Genomic DNA, 16496 nt, shown 5'->3' with positions numbered 1-16496 from the left:
GCATGCACCACCATGCCTGGCTAATTTTGTATTTTTAGTAGAGATGGAGTTTCTCCATGTTGGTCAGGCTGGTCTCAAACTCCTGACCTCAGGTGATCCACCCACCTTGGCCTCTCAAAGTGCTGGGATTACAGACATGAGCCACCGCACCCAGCCCTTAATATTCTATTTATTTCAATTCTGCAACCCAGCTGAACTGATTTTCTGGTTGTGCATTGTAGTTTGTAAAACATTCGCAGGTAAACAACACTTTTTAGCACTGGAGATGAGTAGGCCCAGGTTCTAATCGTATCTTTTCTGTGTCCTTGTCAAAGTCACTTCACTTCTCTGAGCTTGCCTTTCTTTATTAAGACAGTAATAATATAATTTATTTAGCAATTGTTACAGGCCAAGTTCTGTGTAAACACACTCCCACTGATGCTATCCTGTTGCTATCTACACAGTAACCCTGGAGGTTAAATGTAACAGCACATTAAGGGCCTTGCTTGAGTTCCCAGGGCAAGTTAAGGACAAAGACAGTATTTGAACCCAGACAGTTTGATACCAGAGCCTGTGCTCTTAACGCATCTCATGCTGGAAAATGGAAAAGTATTGGCCCTACTTCTGTGCCCTATGTTACTTCTGCAAATGGCTTAGTTATCTTTGGGGGGCCTCAAAGGCCATCCTGGGCAACATTGCGAGACTCTTTCTCTATTTTCAGCATCAAGGGTGAAACTTGAGGGCCACTTTGAATCTTGTGGCAGGGCAACACAGCGAGACCCTTTCCATTTCAGCATCAAGGGTGATCGATCGAGGCGACTGGGCATGATGGCTTACACCTGTAATCCCAGCACTTTGGGAGGCAGAGGCAGGTGGATCACCTGAGGTCAGGAGTTCGAGACCAGCCTGGCCAACAATGGTGAAACCCCATCTCTACTAAGAATACAAAAATTTAGCCAGGCTTGGTGGCAGGCGCCTGTAATCCCAGCCACTTAGGAGACTGAGGCAGGAGAATTCCTTGAACCTGGGAGGTGGAGGTTGCAGTGAGCCGAGATGGCACCATTGTGCTCCAGCCTTGGCAACAAGAGCAAAACTCTATCCCAAAAAAAAAAAAAAAAAAGAAAAAAAGTGTGAACCAGAAGAAAATTCCCTACAACCTCACCCCATTTTCTTCCATCTTAATCTAGTCTATAAACTCTCTCCCCATAACTATAAACATGGACTGCACATGCACTTTGCTGGGTAGAGGGTGCCGGTAACTTATTAAAAGCTGTTCAAAGGTCTCTTGATTCAGAAAAAAGAAAACGATGAGGGATCTTGCCCGAAGGGTTGGAGAGGACATCTCCTCAAAGCCCCCTTCTGTGCCCAGGGAGTAGAAATCAGGCCCAGGAGTCCATTCCAAGGCTTCTCACAGAGGGGTCTCCTTATCGATGGCAACTGGACAAGCTGTGGGGACTAGTCACAAAATAATTTTTTTTTTTTTTTTTTTGAAATGGAGTCTCACTCTGTCACCAGGCTGGAGTGCAGTGGTGCGATCTTGGCTCACTGCAACCTCCACCTCCAGGGTTCAAGCGATTCTTCTGCCTCAGCCTCCCGAGTAGCTGGGATTACAGGCACCCACAACCATGCCCGGCTGATTTTTGTATTTTTAGTAGAGACAGGGTTTCACCATGTTAGCCAGGATGGTCTCGATCTCCTGACCTCGTGATCCACCCGCTTCAGCCTCCCAAAGTGCTGAGATTGCAGGCGTGAGCCACAGCACTCGGCCCCTTTTATTATTTAAAATATTAAGGTGGACACAGTGGCTCACACCTGTAATCCCAGCACTTTGGGAGGCCGAGGCAGGAGGATCACTTGAGGCCAGGAGTTAGAGACCAGCCTGGCCAACATGGCAAAACCCTATCTCTACTAAAAATACAAAAATTAGCCTGGGAGGTGGCAGGCACCTGTAATCCCAGCTACTGGGAGGCTAAGGCATGAGAATCACTTGAACCCAGGAGGCAGAGGTTGCAGTGAGCCGAGACTGTGCCACTGCACTCCAGCCTGGGTGACAAAGCGAGACTCTAGCTCAATAAATAAATAAATAAAATATTTAAAAGTTTCCCACATTATAAAGAAATGTCAAAATCATATATCTGATTCCCGAGCCAGAATCTACAAAGCCCACTCCCCACTGCCTCCCCCAGATACTACTGTGTTGGGAAGATCCTTTCAGAGTAATGTTATTAATATATTTGGCAGAAGTACCTATAAGCATCAGGGATTCTGCAAATGTTGGTTCCAATTTCCTTTTTTAAAATTTGTTTCTTTTTCAAAAATTGTAATGGAAGACACAGTGCACATGCAATTTTCTAGTATATCAGAGATTCTCGAAACGTTTAAGGCCAGGTGCAGTGTCTCAAGCCTGTAATCCCAGCACTTTGGGAGGCCGAGACAAGGGGATCGCTCGAACTTAAAACTTTAAGACCAGCCTGGATAACATGGCAAAACCCCTTCTCTACCAAAAAATACAAAAAAAAAAAAAATTAGTCGGATGCAGTCGCACACACCCATGGTCCCAACTACTCAAACAAAACAACAAATATTTAAGTGGTCATGCTAGGCTAGTATACTTTGTGTAGACCTTGGGATGAAGCTTTCTCTTCTCTCTCTTTTTCCTTTTTTCTTTCTTTTTTTTTTTTTTTTTTTTTTTTGAGATGGAGTCTCACTCCCGTCGCACAGGCTGGACTGCAGTGGTGCGATCTCGGCTCACTGCAACCTCCACCTCCAAGGTTCAAGTCATTCTCCTTCCTCAGCCTCCCAAGTGGCTGGGATTACAGGCGCCCGCCACCACCCCTGGCTAATTTTTGTATTTTTAGTAGAGATGGGGTTTCGCCATGTTGTCCAGGCTAGTTTTGAACTCCTGGTCTCAGGTAATCCACCCGCTTTGGCCTCCCAAAGTGCTAGGATTACAGGCATGAGCCACCAAGCCCAGCCTCTTTTTTCTTTATTATTTTATTATTATTTTGAGACAGAGTCTCACTCTGTCTCCCAGGCTGGAATGCAGTAGTGTGAACACACCTCACTGCAGCCTTGACCTCCTGGGCTCAAGCAATCCTCCCACCTCAGACTCCAGAGTAATTTGGACCACAAGCTCACACCACTACACCCAGCTGATTTTTTTTTTTTTTTTTGAGATGGAGTTTCACTCTTGTTGCCCAGGCTGGAGTGCAATGGTGTGATCTCGGCTCACTGCATCCTCCACCTCCACCTCCTGGGTTCAAGCCATTCTCTTGCCTCAGCCTCCAGAGTAGCTCGGATTACAGGCATGTGCCACCATGCCCGATTAATTTTGTATTTTTAGTGGAGACAGGGTTTCTCCATGTTGGTCAGGCTCGTCTCGAACTCCCGAACTCAGGTGATCCACCTGCCTCGGCCTCCCAAAGTCCTGGGATTACAGGTGTGAGCCACTGCACCCGGCCTGCCCAGCTAATTTTTAAATTTTTTAGAGATGGTGGGGGGGCGGGGTCTCACCATGTTGCCCAGGCTGGTCCCGAACTCCTGGCCTCAAGCAGTCCTCCTGCCTCAGCCTCCCAAAGTGCTGGTATTACAGGCATGAGCCACCACACCCAGCCTTTTCTCCTCTCAATAAGATTGAACACCTTTATCAATCTGCTTCCAACACATAGCGGGCTTCCAATCCCATGTGGAATATAAGCCAAAGGCCTCACCGTGGTCTTCATGGCTGTATATGATCTGTCCCTGCCTGTTTCTCTAACTTCATCACAAACTACTCTTGTCCCTGGCCCATGTTCCAGACACACATACCTCCTCTCTGCCCCTCCAAAAAGACAAGCCTCAGGGCATTTGGGAACTTGCTGTCTCCTCTGGCTGGACTCTTCATGTCCCTGATCCTGATCTTGGCATGACTGGCTCCTTCTTTCTTCTCTTTCACAACTCTGTTCAAATCTCACCTCCGGGTGCAGTGGCTTATGCCCATAATCCCAGCACTTTGGGAGGCCGAGGTGGGCGGGTCACCTGAGGTCAGGAGTTCCAGACCAGCCCGGCCAACATAGTGAAACAAAAAAATACAAAAATTTTTTGTAGCTGTCTCTACAAAAAAATACAAAAATTAGCTAGGCATAATGGTGGGTGCCTGTAATACCAGCTACTTGGGAGGCTGAAGTGGGAGAATCGCTTCAACCCGGGAGGCAGAGGTTGCACTGAGCTGAAATGGTGCCACTGCATTCCAGCCTGGGCAACTGAGCAAGACTCCATCTGAAAAAAGAAAGAAACAAAAAACCCAAATCTCACCTCCTTAGTGCTTTCCTTGGCCACTCCGAGTCTAAAAGGGCCATGCTGTCACTATCTTTGTAAGCATATTTGAATCCTCTACCTAGGACTTAACACTAAAATATTTTTGTTGTTTATTTTGTGTCCTCCCCCAAGCCAGAATATATATTTGCTCATGAGGACAAGGACTATTGGGTACCACTGTATTCCCAGCGCATGGAAGAATGCCTGTGAAAGAGTTCAGGACACACCACCCCAATATATGCCCATTTGATATGCTGATTACTTCAAATGGAGGGAATTCAGGGGAACAGTAAGTGCAGCGATTTTCTCTGACCTTCCCTTACCTGTCTGTACACGGATCCTCCAAAAGGAACTCCATTGTCATGAATCCCCTCCCCAGGAATCTTCTCAATCAGTGAAGATGAGCTCAGATCACAGGAGAGGAGACTGGAGGTTGACATGATGCCCAGACTGTCACCTATTCTTCCGGGAAAACTTTTCTTAACTCATAGACAATCTGCCTAACAACTTTTATTTACCATACACTTCCTCCCTGCACCCTCCCATAACTTATGTCACCACCACCTCCCAGAAGCCCCAAGCCCCTCTTCTTTTCTACAGGTCAGGATGCCATATAATAAGCTTCAATCCTCTGACACTTCTTTGAATCTCATATTTTGTGGGACTCTCATGTCTAAGTATGTAATTTTGTTTTTTTTGAGATGGAGTTTCGCTCTTGTTGCCCAGGCTGGAGTGCAATGGTGTGATCTCGGCTCACTGCAACCTCTGCCTCCCAGGTTCAAGCAATTCTCCTGCCTCAGCCTGCCGAGTAGCTGGGATTACAGGCGCCCACCATGCCACCACACCTGGCCAATTTTTTTTATTTTTAGTAGAGATGAGATTTCGCTATGTTGGTCAGGCTAGTCTCGAACTCCTGACCTCAAGTGATCCACCCGCCTCAGCCTCCCAAAGTGCTGGGATTACAGGCATGAGCCACTGTGCCCAGCAATTTTTTGCTACTGTTTTTTGTTTGTTTGTTTGTTTTTGTTTTTTTTTCTGAGACAGAGTCTCACTCTGTCACCCAGGCTGGAGTGCAATGATGCGATCTTGGCTCACTGCAACCTCCACTTCCCGGGTTCAAGCGATTCTCCTGCCTCAGCCTCCTGAGTAGCTGGGATTACAGGCAAGCACCACCACGCCAGGCTAATTTTTGTATTTTTAGTAGAGACAGGGTTTCACCATGTTGGCGAGGCTGGTCTCGAGCTCCTGACCTCATGATCCGCCTGCCTCAGCCTCCCAAAGTGCTGGAATTTACAGGTGTGAGCCACCATGCTCGGCCTTTTGCTACTGTTAATCTGCCTTATATTGGTTTAATGTGTAAGCCAGCCAAAGAACTTAGAAGCATAGCAGGAGGGGCCAGGCGCAGCAGCTCATGCCTATAATCCTAGAATTTTGGGAGGCCGAGGCGGGCAGATCACGAGATCAGAAGTTAGTAGACCAGCCTAATTAACATGGTAAAACCCCGTCTCTATTAAAAATACAAAAATTAGTAAAGCGTGGTGGCGCGTGCTTAAGAGGCTACTTAAGAGGCTGAGGCAGGAGAATCATTTGAACCTGTGAGGCGGAGGTTGCAGTGAACCGAGATGGCGCCACTGCACTCCAGCCTGGGCGACAGAGCAATAATCCGTCTCCAAAAAAAAAAAGAAAAGAAAAAAAACAGGTAGCGAGAAGCCATTTTTCACTCCCTTCCAGTTTCTGGTGCCCAATGTGGGGCATCTTTCACTTTCTACTCTAGGACTGCTTCAGCAGCAGGCTCCTGGCATGCCTGACCAAACACTGGCCACAGATAAGATTTCCTACCACATTAGCCCCCCAGATCTCTGCCTGTAGAGTCCAGCGGAAGCAAGATAGGTAAGTGTCTCTTTGTCTTTTTCCCTTTTCTAAGTTTGGATTAGCAGGAGAAAATGTGTGCGAACTAGTTCTTGTATAATAACTCTGGTTTTTTTGTTTGGTTATTTTTTTTGGTGGTGAGGGGTGGTATTCTTGTTTTCTGATTCCTCCCCTCCCAGAGATGGTCATTATTTTCCCATGTCTGTGTCTTTTGTGTCGTGTCATACAGAAGAGAATCACAGGGCAAAAACACAGGCCTCAAAGACTGGTGAGTTCACAGTTCTCAGCAGACCAATGTCTGTTCAGACTAATTTTGCTGTGGGTCCCCAAGACAAAAACCAGATGAGGTGCTCCTTGGGTCTTGTTTTATGTCTTGAGAGCTTGGCTTTTCCATCAGTGAGAACACTCTGGCCTCTGCCAGCTGAGGGTGCAAGTGTCGGCTTGTGTCAGCCAGCCAGTCAAACAGGCTGGAAGCCCACGATGCAGTGACAGCGGCATTCTCTTTGTCCACTCGTGCCAGCTCTCAGGAGAGTTTGGTCCCAATAACCGTCCCAGTCCATAAGGGCTTTGTTGTCTCAACCTTCAATTGGACAGTGCTGGGAAAGTCCAATCCCAGTAGTGCTTGCCTGGTGTCACAGATTAGCGGGTCAGTGAGTGTCGTGGGAGACCGGAGACACCATTTACACAAACTATCCTTAATGCCTGTGGCAACAAAGGTCTTTGCTTTCTTTTTTTCTTTTTTGAGACGGAGTCTCGCCCTGTCGCCCAGGCTGGAGTGCAGTGGCTTAATCTTGCCTCACTGCAACCTCTGCCTCCTGGGTTCAAATGATTCTACTGCCTCAGCCTCCCGAGTAGCTGGGATTACAGGTGCCCGCTACTATGCCCAGCTAATTTTTGTATTTTTAGTAGAGACAGGGTTTTACCATGTTGGCCAGGCTGGTCTTGAACTCCTGACCTCATGATCTGCCTGCCTCAGTCTCCCAAAGTGCTGGGATTACAGGCGTGAGCCACCATGCCTGGCCTAAATGGCTGTCTTATCGGTACCTATGGAAAGATCAAGAAAAGAGGACAGAAAGGGGTATAACAGCTAGTCTTAGAGACTCCTCTAGCAAGATTAAAAAGCAGAAATCAGATTACTTTTTTTGTTTGTTTGAGACTGAGTCTCACTCTGTCGCCCAGGCTGGAGTGCATTAATATGATCTCAGCTCACTGCAACCTCCGCCTCCCAGGTTCAAGCGACTGTCCCTGCCTCAGCCTCCTGAGTAGCTGACATTACAGGCGCCCGCCACCATACCCGGATAATTTTTGTATTTTTAGTAGAGATAAGGTTTCGCCATGTTTGTCAGGCTGGTCTCGAACTCCTGACCTCAGGTGATCTGCCCGCCTCAGCCTCCCAAATTGCTGGGATTACATGCATGAGCCACCGCGCCTGGCCCAGATTACTTATTTACGTATTTATTTATTGAGACAGGGTCTCACTCTGTCACCCAGGCTGGAGTGCAGCGTCACAATCACCACTCACTGCAGCCTCTGCCTCCTGGACTCAAGTGATCCTCCCACCTCAACCTCCCAAGTAGCTGGGACTACAGGCATGTGCCACCACTCCTGGCTAATATTTTTAGTTTTGTAGAGACAGGGTCTTGCCATGTTGCCCAGGCTGCTCTTAAACTCCTGGTCTCAAGTGATCCTCCTGCCCTGGCCTCCCGAAGTGCTGGGATTACAGGCATGAACCAACATGCCTGGCCCACTCATGTAAATTAAATACAGTCACGTGTCACTTAATGATGAGAATATGTTCTGAGAAATTCCTTCATTAGGCAATTTTGTCATTATGTGAACATCATAGAGTGTATTTAAGCAAAGCTAGATCATATAGCCTACTATATACCTAGGCTATAAGTTATAGTCTATTGCTATAAACTTGTACCGCATGTTATTGTACTGAATACTGAAGGCAATTGCTGTTTGTTTGTTTTTATTTTTTTTGAGACCAAGTTTTGCTCTGTCGCCCAGGCTGGAGTGAGTGGCACCATTTTGGCTCACTACAACCTCTGCCTCCTGGATTCAAGGAATTCTCCTGCCTCAGCCTCCCGAGTAGCTGGGATTACAGGTGCACACCACCATGCCTGCCTAATTTTTTGTATTTTTAGTAGAGATGGGGTTTCGCCACATTGACCAGGCTGGTCTCGAACTCCTGACCTCAAGCGATCTGCCTGCCTCGGCCTCCCAAAATGCTAGGATCACAGGCATGAGCCGTTGTGCCTGGCCAAGTGTTCGTATATCTAAACATAGAAAAGGTACAATAAAAGATAAAAGTGGGCCAGCAGCAGTGGCTCACACCTGTAATCCCAGCACTTCGGGAGGCTGAGACAGGTGAATCACCTGAGGTCAGGAGTTCAAGACCAGCCTGGCCAACATGGTGAAACCCCATCTCTACTAAAAATACAAAAATTAGCTGGGCATGGTGGCGGGCATTTGTAATCCCAGCTACTTGGGAGGCTGAGGCAAGAGAATTGCTTGAACCCAGGAGGCAGAGGTTGCAGTGAGCTGAGATCGCACCATTGCACTCCAGCCTGGGCCACAGAGCGAGACCCTGTCTCAAAAAAAAAAAAAAAAAAGATAAAAGTGGTGCACTTGCAGAGGGCATCTCCATTATAACCTTATGGGACCACCATTATCTATGTGGTGCATTGCTCATTAAACATCATTATGCAGGAGATGACTATATGCCTAAAACTGCTAGAAATATAGGAAGTAATCCAAATGCTTTCCAAGTTCACATGACTTGGGTACATCTTTGGTAAATAAAACTAGTTTAATATTGTTGGTTTAGTGAAAAACAGCTCTGTCTTCTGACTTACAAAAAAAATTAAACAAAAACAAAACCCAAAAAACCTTATATATGTATTTCACATTATGGTCCTTGCTTAGATGATGGCTGCCTGACACGCATTTGATGTAAAAATGGTGAATAGTGAGGACAGGCACAGTGGCTCATGCCTGTAATCCCAGCACTTTGGGAGGCCGTGGGCAGATTACTTGAAGTCAGGAGTACAGGACCAGCCCGGCTAACATAGTGAAACCCAGTCTCTACTAAAAATACAAAAAAAAAATTAGCTGGGTGCGGTGGCTCACGCCTATAATCCCAACACTTTGGGAGGCCGAGGTGAGTGGATCACAAGGTCAGGAGTTCAAGATCAGCCTGGCCAAGATGATGAAAACCCGTCTTTACTAAAAATACAAAAATTGGTTGGGCGTGGTGGCGGGCATCTGTAATCCCAGCTACTCTGGAGGCTGAGGCAGAGAATTGCTTGAACCCAGGAGGCAGAGGTTGCAGTGAGGCGAGATTGCACCACTGCACTCCAGCCTGGGCAACGGAGCGAGACTCTGTCTCAAAAAACAAACAAACAAACAAATTAGCTGGGCATGGTGGCGGGCACCTGTAGTCCCAGCTACTCAGAAGGCTGAGGTAGGAGAATCGCTTGAACCTAAGAGGCGGAGGTTGCAGTGAGCTGAGATCGTGCCACTGCATTCAGGCCGAGCAACAGAGGTGACTCCATCTCAAAAAAAAAAATAGCTGGGTTTGGTGGTGCACACCTGTAATCCCAGCTACTCTGGAGGCTGAGGCAGGAGAATGGCATGAACCCAGAGGCAGAGGCTGCAGTGAGCCGAGATAGAGTCACTACACTCCAGCTTGGGTGACAGAGTGAGACTCTGTCTCAAAAAAAAAAAAAAAAAATGGTGAATAGGGAAATGACTTGGGAGAGCTGACTTTGTCTAATGTCTCATGAAACTTCCATGACTAATCTAAGCATAATTGTTAAGAACATGTGAAATAAATAAAAGTAGGATAAAAGTTTATAAATGAACTTTTCAACAACAATCGTGCTTTATGCTTTAACCTGGGAGGCGGAGGTTGCAGTGAGCCAAGATCATGCCATTGCACTCTAGCCTCGGCTATAAGAGTGAAACGCTGTCTCAAAAAAAAAAAAGAAAAGAAAAAATAATTGTGGTTTATAAATAGCTCTTTAAAAAGGTTTCCCAACCTCTTTGGTAACTACACCCTTGGATGGTGGATATTCATTAAATATCCAGGTCATTTCCAAATAAAACAAAATACTAAAGCATTCATTGCTGAACACAGGCACAAGTTTATTTACCTTTGGCTTCTTAAAATTTATAGAAAGAAATAATATATTTGGGTCCATAGGTAAACATGTCCTGTTTCATACTGAAAAACTATTCTGCGAGAAAACACGTTTCTAGAAATTATGTGTCTTCACAAAATGTTAGCACATGACAGTTCAAAATCGCTTACTTCCTAGGTTTTCACTATAGAGTTGCTAAGACTTAAAATTCTAATATGTAATTATATAACTACTGTAAGTGACTCTGTATGCAAAGTGTACAAGGAAAGTAAGATGTTATGAGGTATGAAGATGTGGGGGGGTTTTGTTGAGGAAAAATAACTTAGTCTAGTTTATAAGTTGTTGCAGAATGAAGGAAGGAAGAAAAGATACAGGTAAAACTGAATGCATGTAAAAGTTGGAAAGAGAGAATCTTTTGTGGTCAAACTGACCAAAATTGAGTGAATTTATTATGTCTTAAAAATGAGCCTTAGCCGGGCGCAGTGGCTCACGCCTGTAATCCCAGCACTTTGGGAGGCTGAGGCAGGCGGATCACGAGGTCAGGAGATCGAGACCATCCTGGCTAACACGGTGAAACCCTGTCTCTACTAAAAATACAAAAAAAAAATTAGCCGGGCGTAGTGGTGGGCGCCTGTAGTCCCAGCTACTCGGGAAGCTGAGGCAAGAGAATGGTGTGAATCCGGGAGGCGGAGCTTGCAGTGAGCCGAGATCGTGCCACTGCACTCCAGCCTGGGTGACAAAGCGAGACTCCATCTCAAAAAAAACAAACAAACACACAAAAAAATGTAGTTTAAAAAAAAAAAATGAGTCTTAATATCAAGGGTACATTGATGCAAAACTAGAATTTGGCATTATCTTTTAAAATGCAAGATTTTCTTGTAGTATTGATAAGAAAGAGTGAAAGATTTTCTTTTTCACCTTTTAAGTAATCTACCTTAAAAAAATTATGTCTTATCAAAATAATTTTCTGTTTATGTTATCTTTTATCAGGCCTTCAATTACTTTCCAAGAAAATAAAATCCTCTCTATTAAGAGAGCTAATATATATATTTTTACAACTATGTACTTTCTCTATTTGCCTTTGAAGCCTTTTAATAATTACCCTGGTGATTATGAAATGAATATTAATAAATATTAAATGCTCATTAAATACTTAAATTATAAAATATTAAATGATTATAAAATGAACAATTGATTAAATGGGATCCCAGATCACTATATAATAATCACTCTGGTAACCAGACTAATTATTAGTGACCTAAATTAATAGTTACCTGAGATCCTATTTAATCAAATTTTTCCTTTTTTCTTTTCTTAATTTCAAAAAATATGGAAGGCCGCATGAATTTGCGAGTTATCCTTGCACAGGGGCCATGCTAATCTTCTCTGTATCGTTCCAGCTTTAGTATATGTGCTGCCAAAGCAAGCACTAATTAAGTGTTTTAAACCTTTTTTTTTTAGTTTTAATATTTAAATTTATTTTATTTATTTTTTTTGCACACAAAACAATAAACATTTTCTAAAAGTACATACAAACAAAAAGATGCATATCAAACATATTAGGAAGGTTGCACATGGGAAGACGGGGAATAGAAATGGGGGGTGGGAATTAAAGAAAATAAATGAGAGAGGAACTTTGTATGGATCAATGATAATAACTCAATCCTCTATTTGACAAAGAAGAAGGAGAAGGAAGAGGAAGAAAAAGGAAGTGGGATAAAGGATCAGAAAGGGAGGAAAATAGAAAAAATTAGAGTATGACTCCAGGGTAGACCTGTTTTGTTGTTGCTTGGTTGGTTGGTTGGTTTGTCAGTTATATGTTTCGCCATGTTGGCCAGGCTGGTCTCGAACTCCTAGCCTCAAGTGATCAACCCGCCTCGGCCTCCCAGAGTGCTGGGACTACAGGTGTGAGCCACCACGTCCAGCCCCCACATTGCTTCTGGCCTCTGTGGTAGACCTCCCAGACGGCAGCCGGGCAGAGGCGCTCCCCACATCCCAGACGGGGTGGCCAGGCAGAGGTGCTCCTTACTTCCCAGACGGGGCGGCCAGGCAGAGACACTCCTCACTTCCTAGACGGGGTGGCGGCCAGGCAGAGGGGCTCCTCACTTCCCGGATGGGGCGGCCGGGCAGAGGCGCTCCTCACATCCCAGACGATGGGTGGCCGGGCAGAGGCACTCCTCACTTCCCAGACGGGGCGGCCGGGCAGAGGCGCTCCTCACTTCCCAGATGGGGTGGCCGGGCAGAGACGCTCCTCACTTCCTAGACGGGGTGGCGGCCGGGCAGAGACGCTCCTCACTTCTTCCCAGACGGGGCGACCGGGCAGAGACGCTCCTCACATCCCAGACAGGGTGGCGGCCGTGCAGAGGCGCTCCTCACTTCCCAGACGGGGCGGCCGGGCAGAGGCTCTCCTCACTTCCCAGACGGGGTGGCGGCCGGGCAGAGTCACTCTTCACATCCCAGACCATGGGCGGCCGGGCAGAGGCGCTCCTCACATCCCAGACGATGGGCGGCCGGGCAGAGATGTTCCTCACTTCCTAGACAGGGTGGCGGCTGGGCAGAGGTGCTCCTCACCTCCCAGACGGGGCGGCTGGGCAGAGGAGCTCCTCATAACCCAGACGATGGGCGGCCAGGCAGAGACGCTCCCCACCTCCCAGACGGGGCGGCGGCCGGGCAGATGCTGCAATCCCAGCACCCTGGGAGGCCAAGGCAGGCGGCTGGGAGGCGGAGGCTGCAGCGAGCCAAGTCCACGCCACCGCACTCCAGCCCGGGCAACACCGAGCATCGAGTGAACGAGCCTCCGTCTGCAGTCCCAGCACCTTGGGAGGCCGAGGCGGGCAGAGCACTCGAGGTCAGGAGCTGGAGACCAGCCTGGCCGACATGGCGAAACCGTGCCTCCAGCCAAAGGAGAAAAACCAGGGAGGGGTGGTGGCGCGCGCCGGCAATCCCAGGCAGCCCGCAGGCCAGGGCAGGAGAATCATGGGAGCCGGACGCAGGGAGTCTGCAGCGAGCCGAGTGTACTCCAGTCTGGGCCACAGAGGGAAGAAAAAGAAAGAAAGAAAGAAAGAAAAAGAGAGAGAGAGAGGGAGGGAGGGAAGGAAGGAGTTTTAAACCTTTTTTTACATTTTTGACAAACTTCCTAAAATCAAATTCTAAATTAAGTCTTTTGATCTTGAATTAACTTTGGAATTTGCCAGTTGAGCCTCTGGGAAAGCTCAAAAGATGTGTTTCTCACCTTGAAAAAGAGAGACATTAGCCAGGCACGGTGGCTCACGTCTGTAATCCCAGTACTTTGAGAGGCTGAGGCAGGTGGATCACCTGAAGTCAGGAGTTTAAGACCAGCCTGGCCGACATGGCGAAACCTTGTCTCTACTAAAAAACAAAACAAAAAAATAGCCAGGCGTGGTGATGGGCACCTATAATCCCAGCTACTTGGGAGGCTGAGGCAGGAGAATCGCTTGAACCCGGCGGGCGGAGGTTGCAGAGAGCCGAGATCGCACCATTGCACTCCAGCCTGGGTAACAGAGCAAAACTCCATCTCAAAAAAAAGAGAGACATTAGACTAATTAGGCTTATTTGAAATGTTAAATTAAATGGGAAACATTGTCAAATAACAAGTGATGCTAAACGTTAAGTTATATTTATGAACCCAGGGTAGGAGGTGATGAGGGTGATAAAAAACATTTTTTTAAATAAGTTATATGGCTGGGTGCAATGGCTCATGCTTGTAATCCCAGCACTCTGGGAGGCCATGGCGGGCGGATCACGAGGTCAGGACTTCGAGACCAGCCTAGACAACACAGTGAAACTCCGCCTCTACTAAAAATACAAAAATTAGCTGGGTGTGGTGGTGGGCACCTGTAATCCCAGCTACTTGGGAGGGTGAGGCAGGAAAATTGCTTGAACCCGGGAGGCGGAGGTTGCAGTGAGCCAAGATCGCACCACTGCATTCCAGCCTGGGTGACACAGCTAGCACCATCTCAAAAAAAAAAAAGTTATATTTCTGGATATGTTACTGATATGAATGTTCTAAAAATTATGAGATTCCTGCCGGGCGTGGTGGCTCACGCTTGTAATCCCAGCACTTTGGGAGGCCGAGGCGGGCGGATCACGAGGTCAGGAGATCGAGACCACGGTGAAACCCCGTCTCTACTAAAAATACAAAAAATTAGCCGGGCGTGGTGGCGGGCGCCTGTAGTCCCAGCTACTCGGAGAGGCTGAGGCAGGAGAATGGCGTGAACCCGGGAGGCGGAGCTTGCAGTGAGCCGAGATTGCGCCACTGCACTCCAGCCTGGGCGACAGAGCGAGACTCTGTCTCAAAAAAAAAAAAAAAAATTATGAGATTCCTAGAAATCTAATGTTATAAGTCATAATTTTGTACTATGTTAACATGATATATGCCACAGAAATAACCAGCTTTCCTTATCAATTGCTGGTTATAATGAACTCTCATCAGAGAGTTCATGGCCATTCTGTCTTGCTCATCAATAGTGTCTTGGTTCTTCTCTAAAAGCATTTGCAATCAGCTATTGCCCCAAATTGCTTCTTCAAGATTCATGGAAATGACTCTGACAAGTAGTCTGAAATAGAAGGTCCTAATAAACTTAAGATTATAACATTGGACTGGGTAAGAATTTCCAAAACTCTAGTGGAAAAACTGGACTCAGAAAACTGCTGACTCGGCTAGGTGTGGTGGCTCATGCCTGTAATACCAGCACTTTGGGAGGCCCAGGCAGGCGGTTCATTTGAGGCCAGGAGTTCGAGACCAGCCTGGCCAACGTAGAGAAACCCGGTCTCTACTAAAAAACAACAAAAAAATTAGTTGAGTGTGGTGGTGCACACCTGTAATCCCAGCTACTCCAGAGGCTGAAGCACGAGAATTGCTTGAACCCGGGAGGTGGAGGTTACACTGAGCCGAGGCACTCCAGCCTGAGTAACAGAGCGAGACTCTGTCTCAGAAAAAAAAAAGAAAAAGAAACCCTGCTAACAACATCAGGAAGAATAAGAATTGCATGGGACTGAGCTGACTGATTGTAATTTTTTTTAAATACCTACAGTATTATAGTGCCGTAGGCATAGTTTGATGGCAAGTCCCTGGCTTCATAACCTTGAGAGGCATTTATTTATTTATTTATTTATTTATTTATTTATTTATTTATTTTTGAGACAGAGTCTCGCTCTGTCACCCGGGCTGGAGTGCAGTGGCGCAATCTCGGCTCACTGCAACCTCCCCCTTCCAGGTTCAAGAGATTCTCCCTGCCTCAGCCTCCCGAGTAGCTGGGATTACAGGCACCCACAACCATGCCTGGCTAATTTTTGTATTTTTGGTAGAGACGAGGTTTCGCCATGTTGGTCAGGCTGGTCTTGAACTCCTGACCTCGTGATCCACCCGCCTCAGCCTCCCAAAGTGCTGGGGTTGCAGGTGTGAGCCACCGCGCCTAGCCTGAGAGACTTTGCCTGGTCAACATAGAGAAACCCATCTCTACTAAAAATACAAAAATTAGCTGGGCATGGTGGCGCACGCCTGTAGTCCCAGCTACTTGGGAGGCTGAGACAGGCGAATCACTTGAACCTGGGAGGCGGAGGTTGCAGTGAGCCGAGATCGCTCCACTGCACTCCAGCCTGGGTGACAGAGCGAGACTCTGTCTAGGCAAAAAAGGAAAAAAAAAAGATCCAATCTGGGCCAGGCACAGTGGCTCACGCCTATAATCCCAGCACTTTGGAAGGCCAAGGCAGGTGGATCACCTGAGGTCAGGAGTTGGAAAACAGCCTGGTCAACATGGAGAAACCCCATCTCTACTAAAAATACAAAACATTAGCCGGGTATGGTGGTGGGCTCCTGTAATCCCAGCTACTCAGGAGGCTGAGGCAGGAGAATCGCTTGAACCCGGGAGGCAGAGGTTGCAGTGAGCCAAGAATGCGCCACTGCACTCCAGCCTAGGCGACAGAGCAAGACTCCATCTCCAAAAAAATAAAAAAGAACCTTTACAATCAATCATTATTCTTACTGCTCTTACATAAATAATCAGGCCAAGTTTAATAAGAGACCAACCTTATTTTGCAACAAATTGATATTTTTTTCCTTGAAACAGGGTCTTGCTCTATCACCCAGGCTGGAGTACAGTGGTAGGATCACGGTTCACTGTAGCCTCCACCTGCCAGGCTCAGATGATGCTTCTGAGGTCAGCCTCCTGAGTAGTCGGGACT

The 16496-nt window shown here is 46.9% G+C and overlaps 1 protein-coding gene and 1 non-coding gene across 2 annotated transcripts in view; both read right to left on the bottom strand.

Annotated features, from left to right (window-relative positions):
* Nucleotides 1-11615: 11615 nt before the first annotated feature.
* LOC116481400 (U6 spliceosomal RNA) lies at nt 11616-11722 on the bottom strand. The gene has a single exon (XR_004251555.1). It is a non-coding gene; the product is annotated as a U6 spliceosomal RNA (small nuclear RNA).
* Nucleotides 11723-12321: 599 nt separating this feature from the next.
* The window catches only part of CUNH19orf47 (chromosome unknown C19orf47 homolog), a 56744-nt gene continuing 52569 nt past the window's right edge, over nt 12322-16496 (bottom strand). The window contains exon 10 of the mRNA XM_058426133.1: nt 12322-13316. Coding sequence (XP_058282116.1) covers nt 13267-13316 — 50 coding nt within the window. The 3' untranslated portion in view covers nt 12322-13266. The remainder of the gene's footprint in view (nt 13317-16496) is intronic.

This window comes from Hylobates moloch, unplaced genomic scaffold (genome assembly GCF_009828535.3).
Source record: "Hylobates moloch isolate HMO894 unplaced genomic scaffold, HMol_V3 SCAFFOLD_13, whole genome shotgun sequence".
NCBI lineage: Eukaryota > Metazoa > Chordata > Mammalia > Primates > Hylobatidae > Hylobates > Hylobates moloch.
The sequence above is the reverse complement of the archived record's forward strand: the minus strand, read 5'-3'. Positions and strand labels throughout refer to the sequence as shown.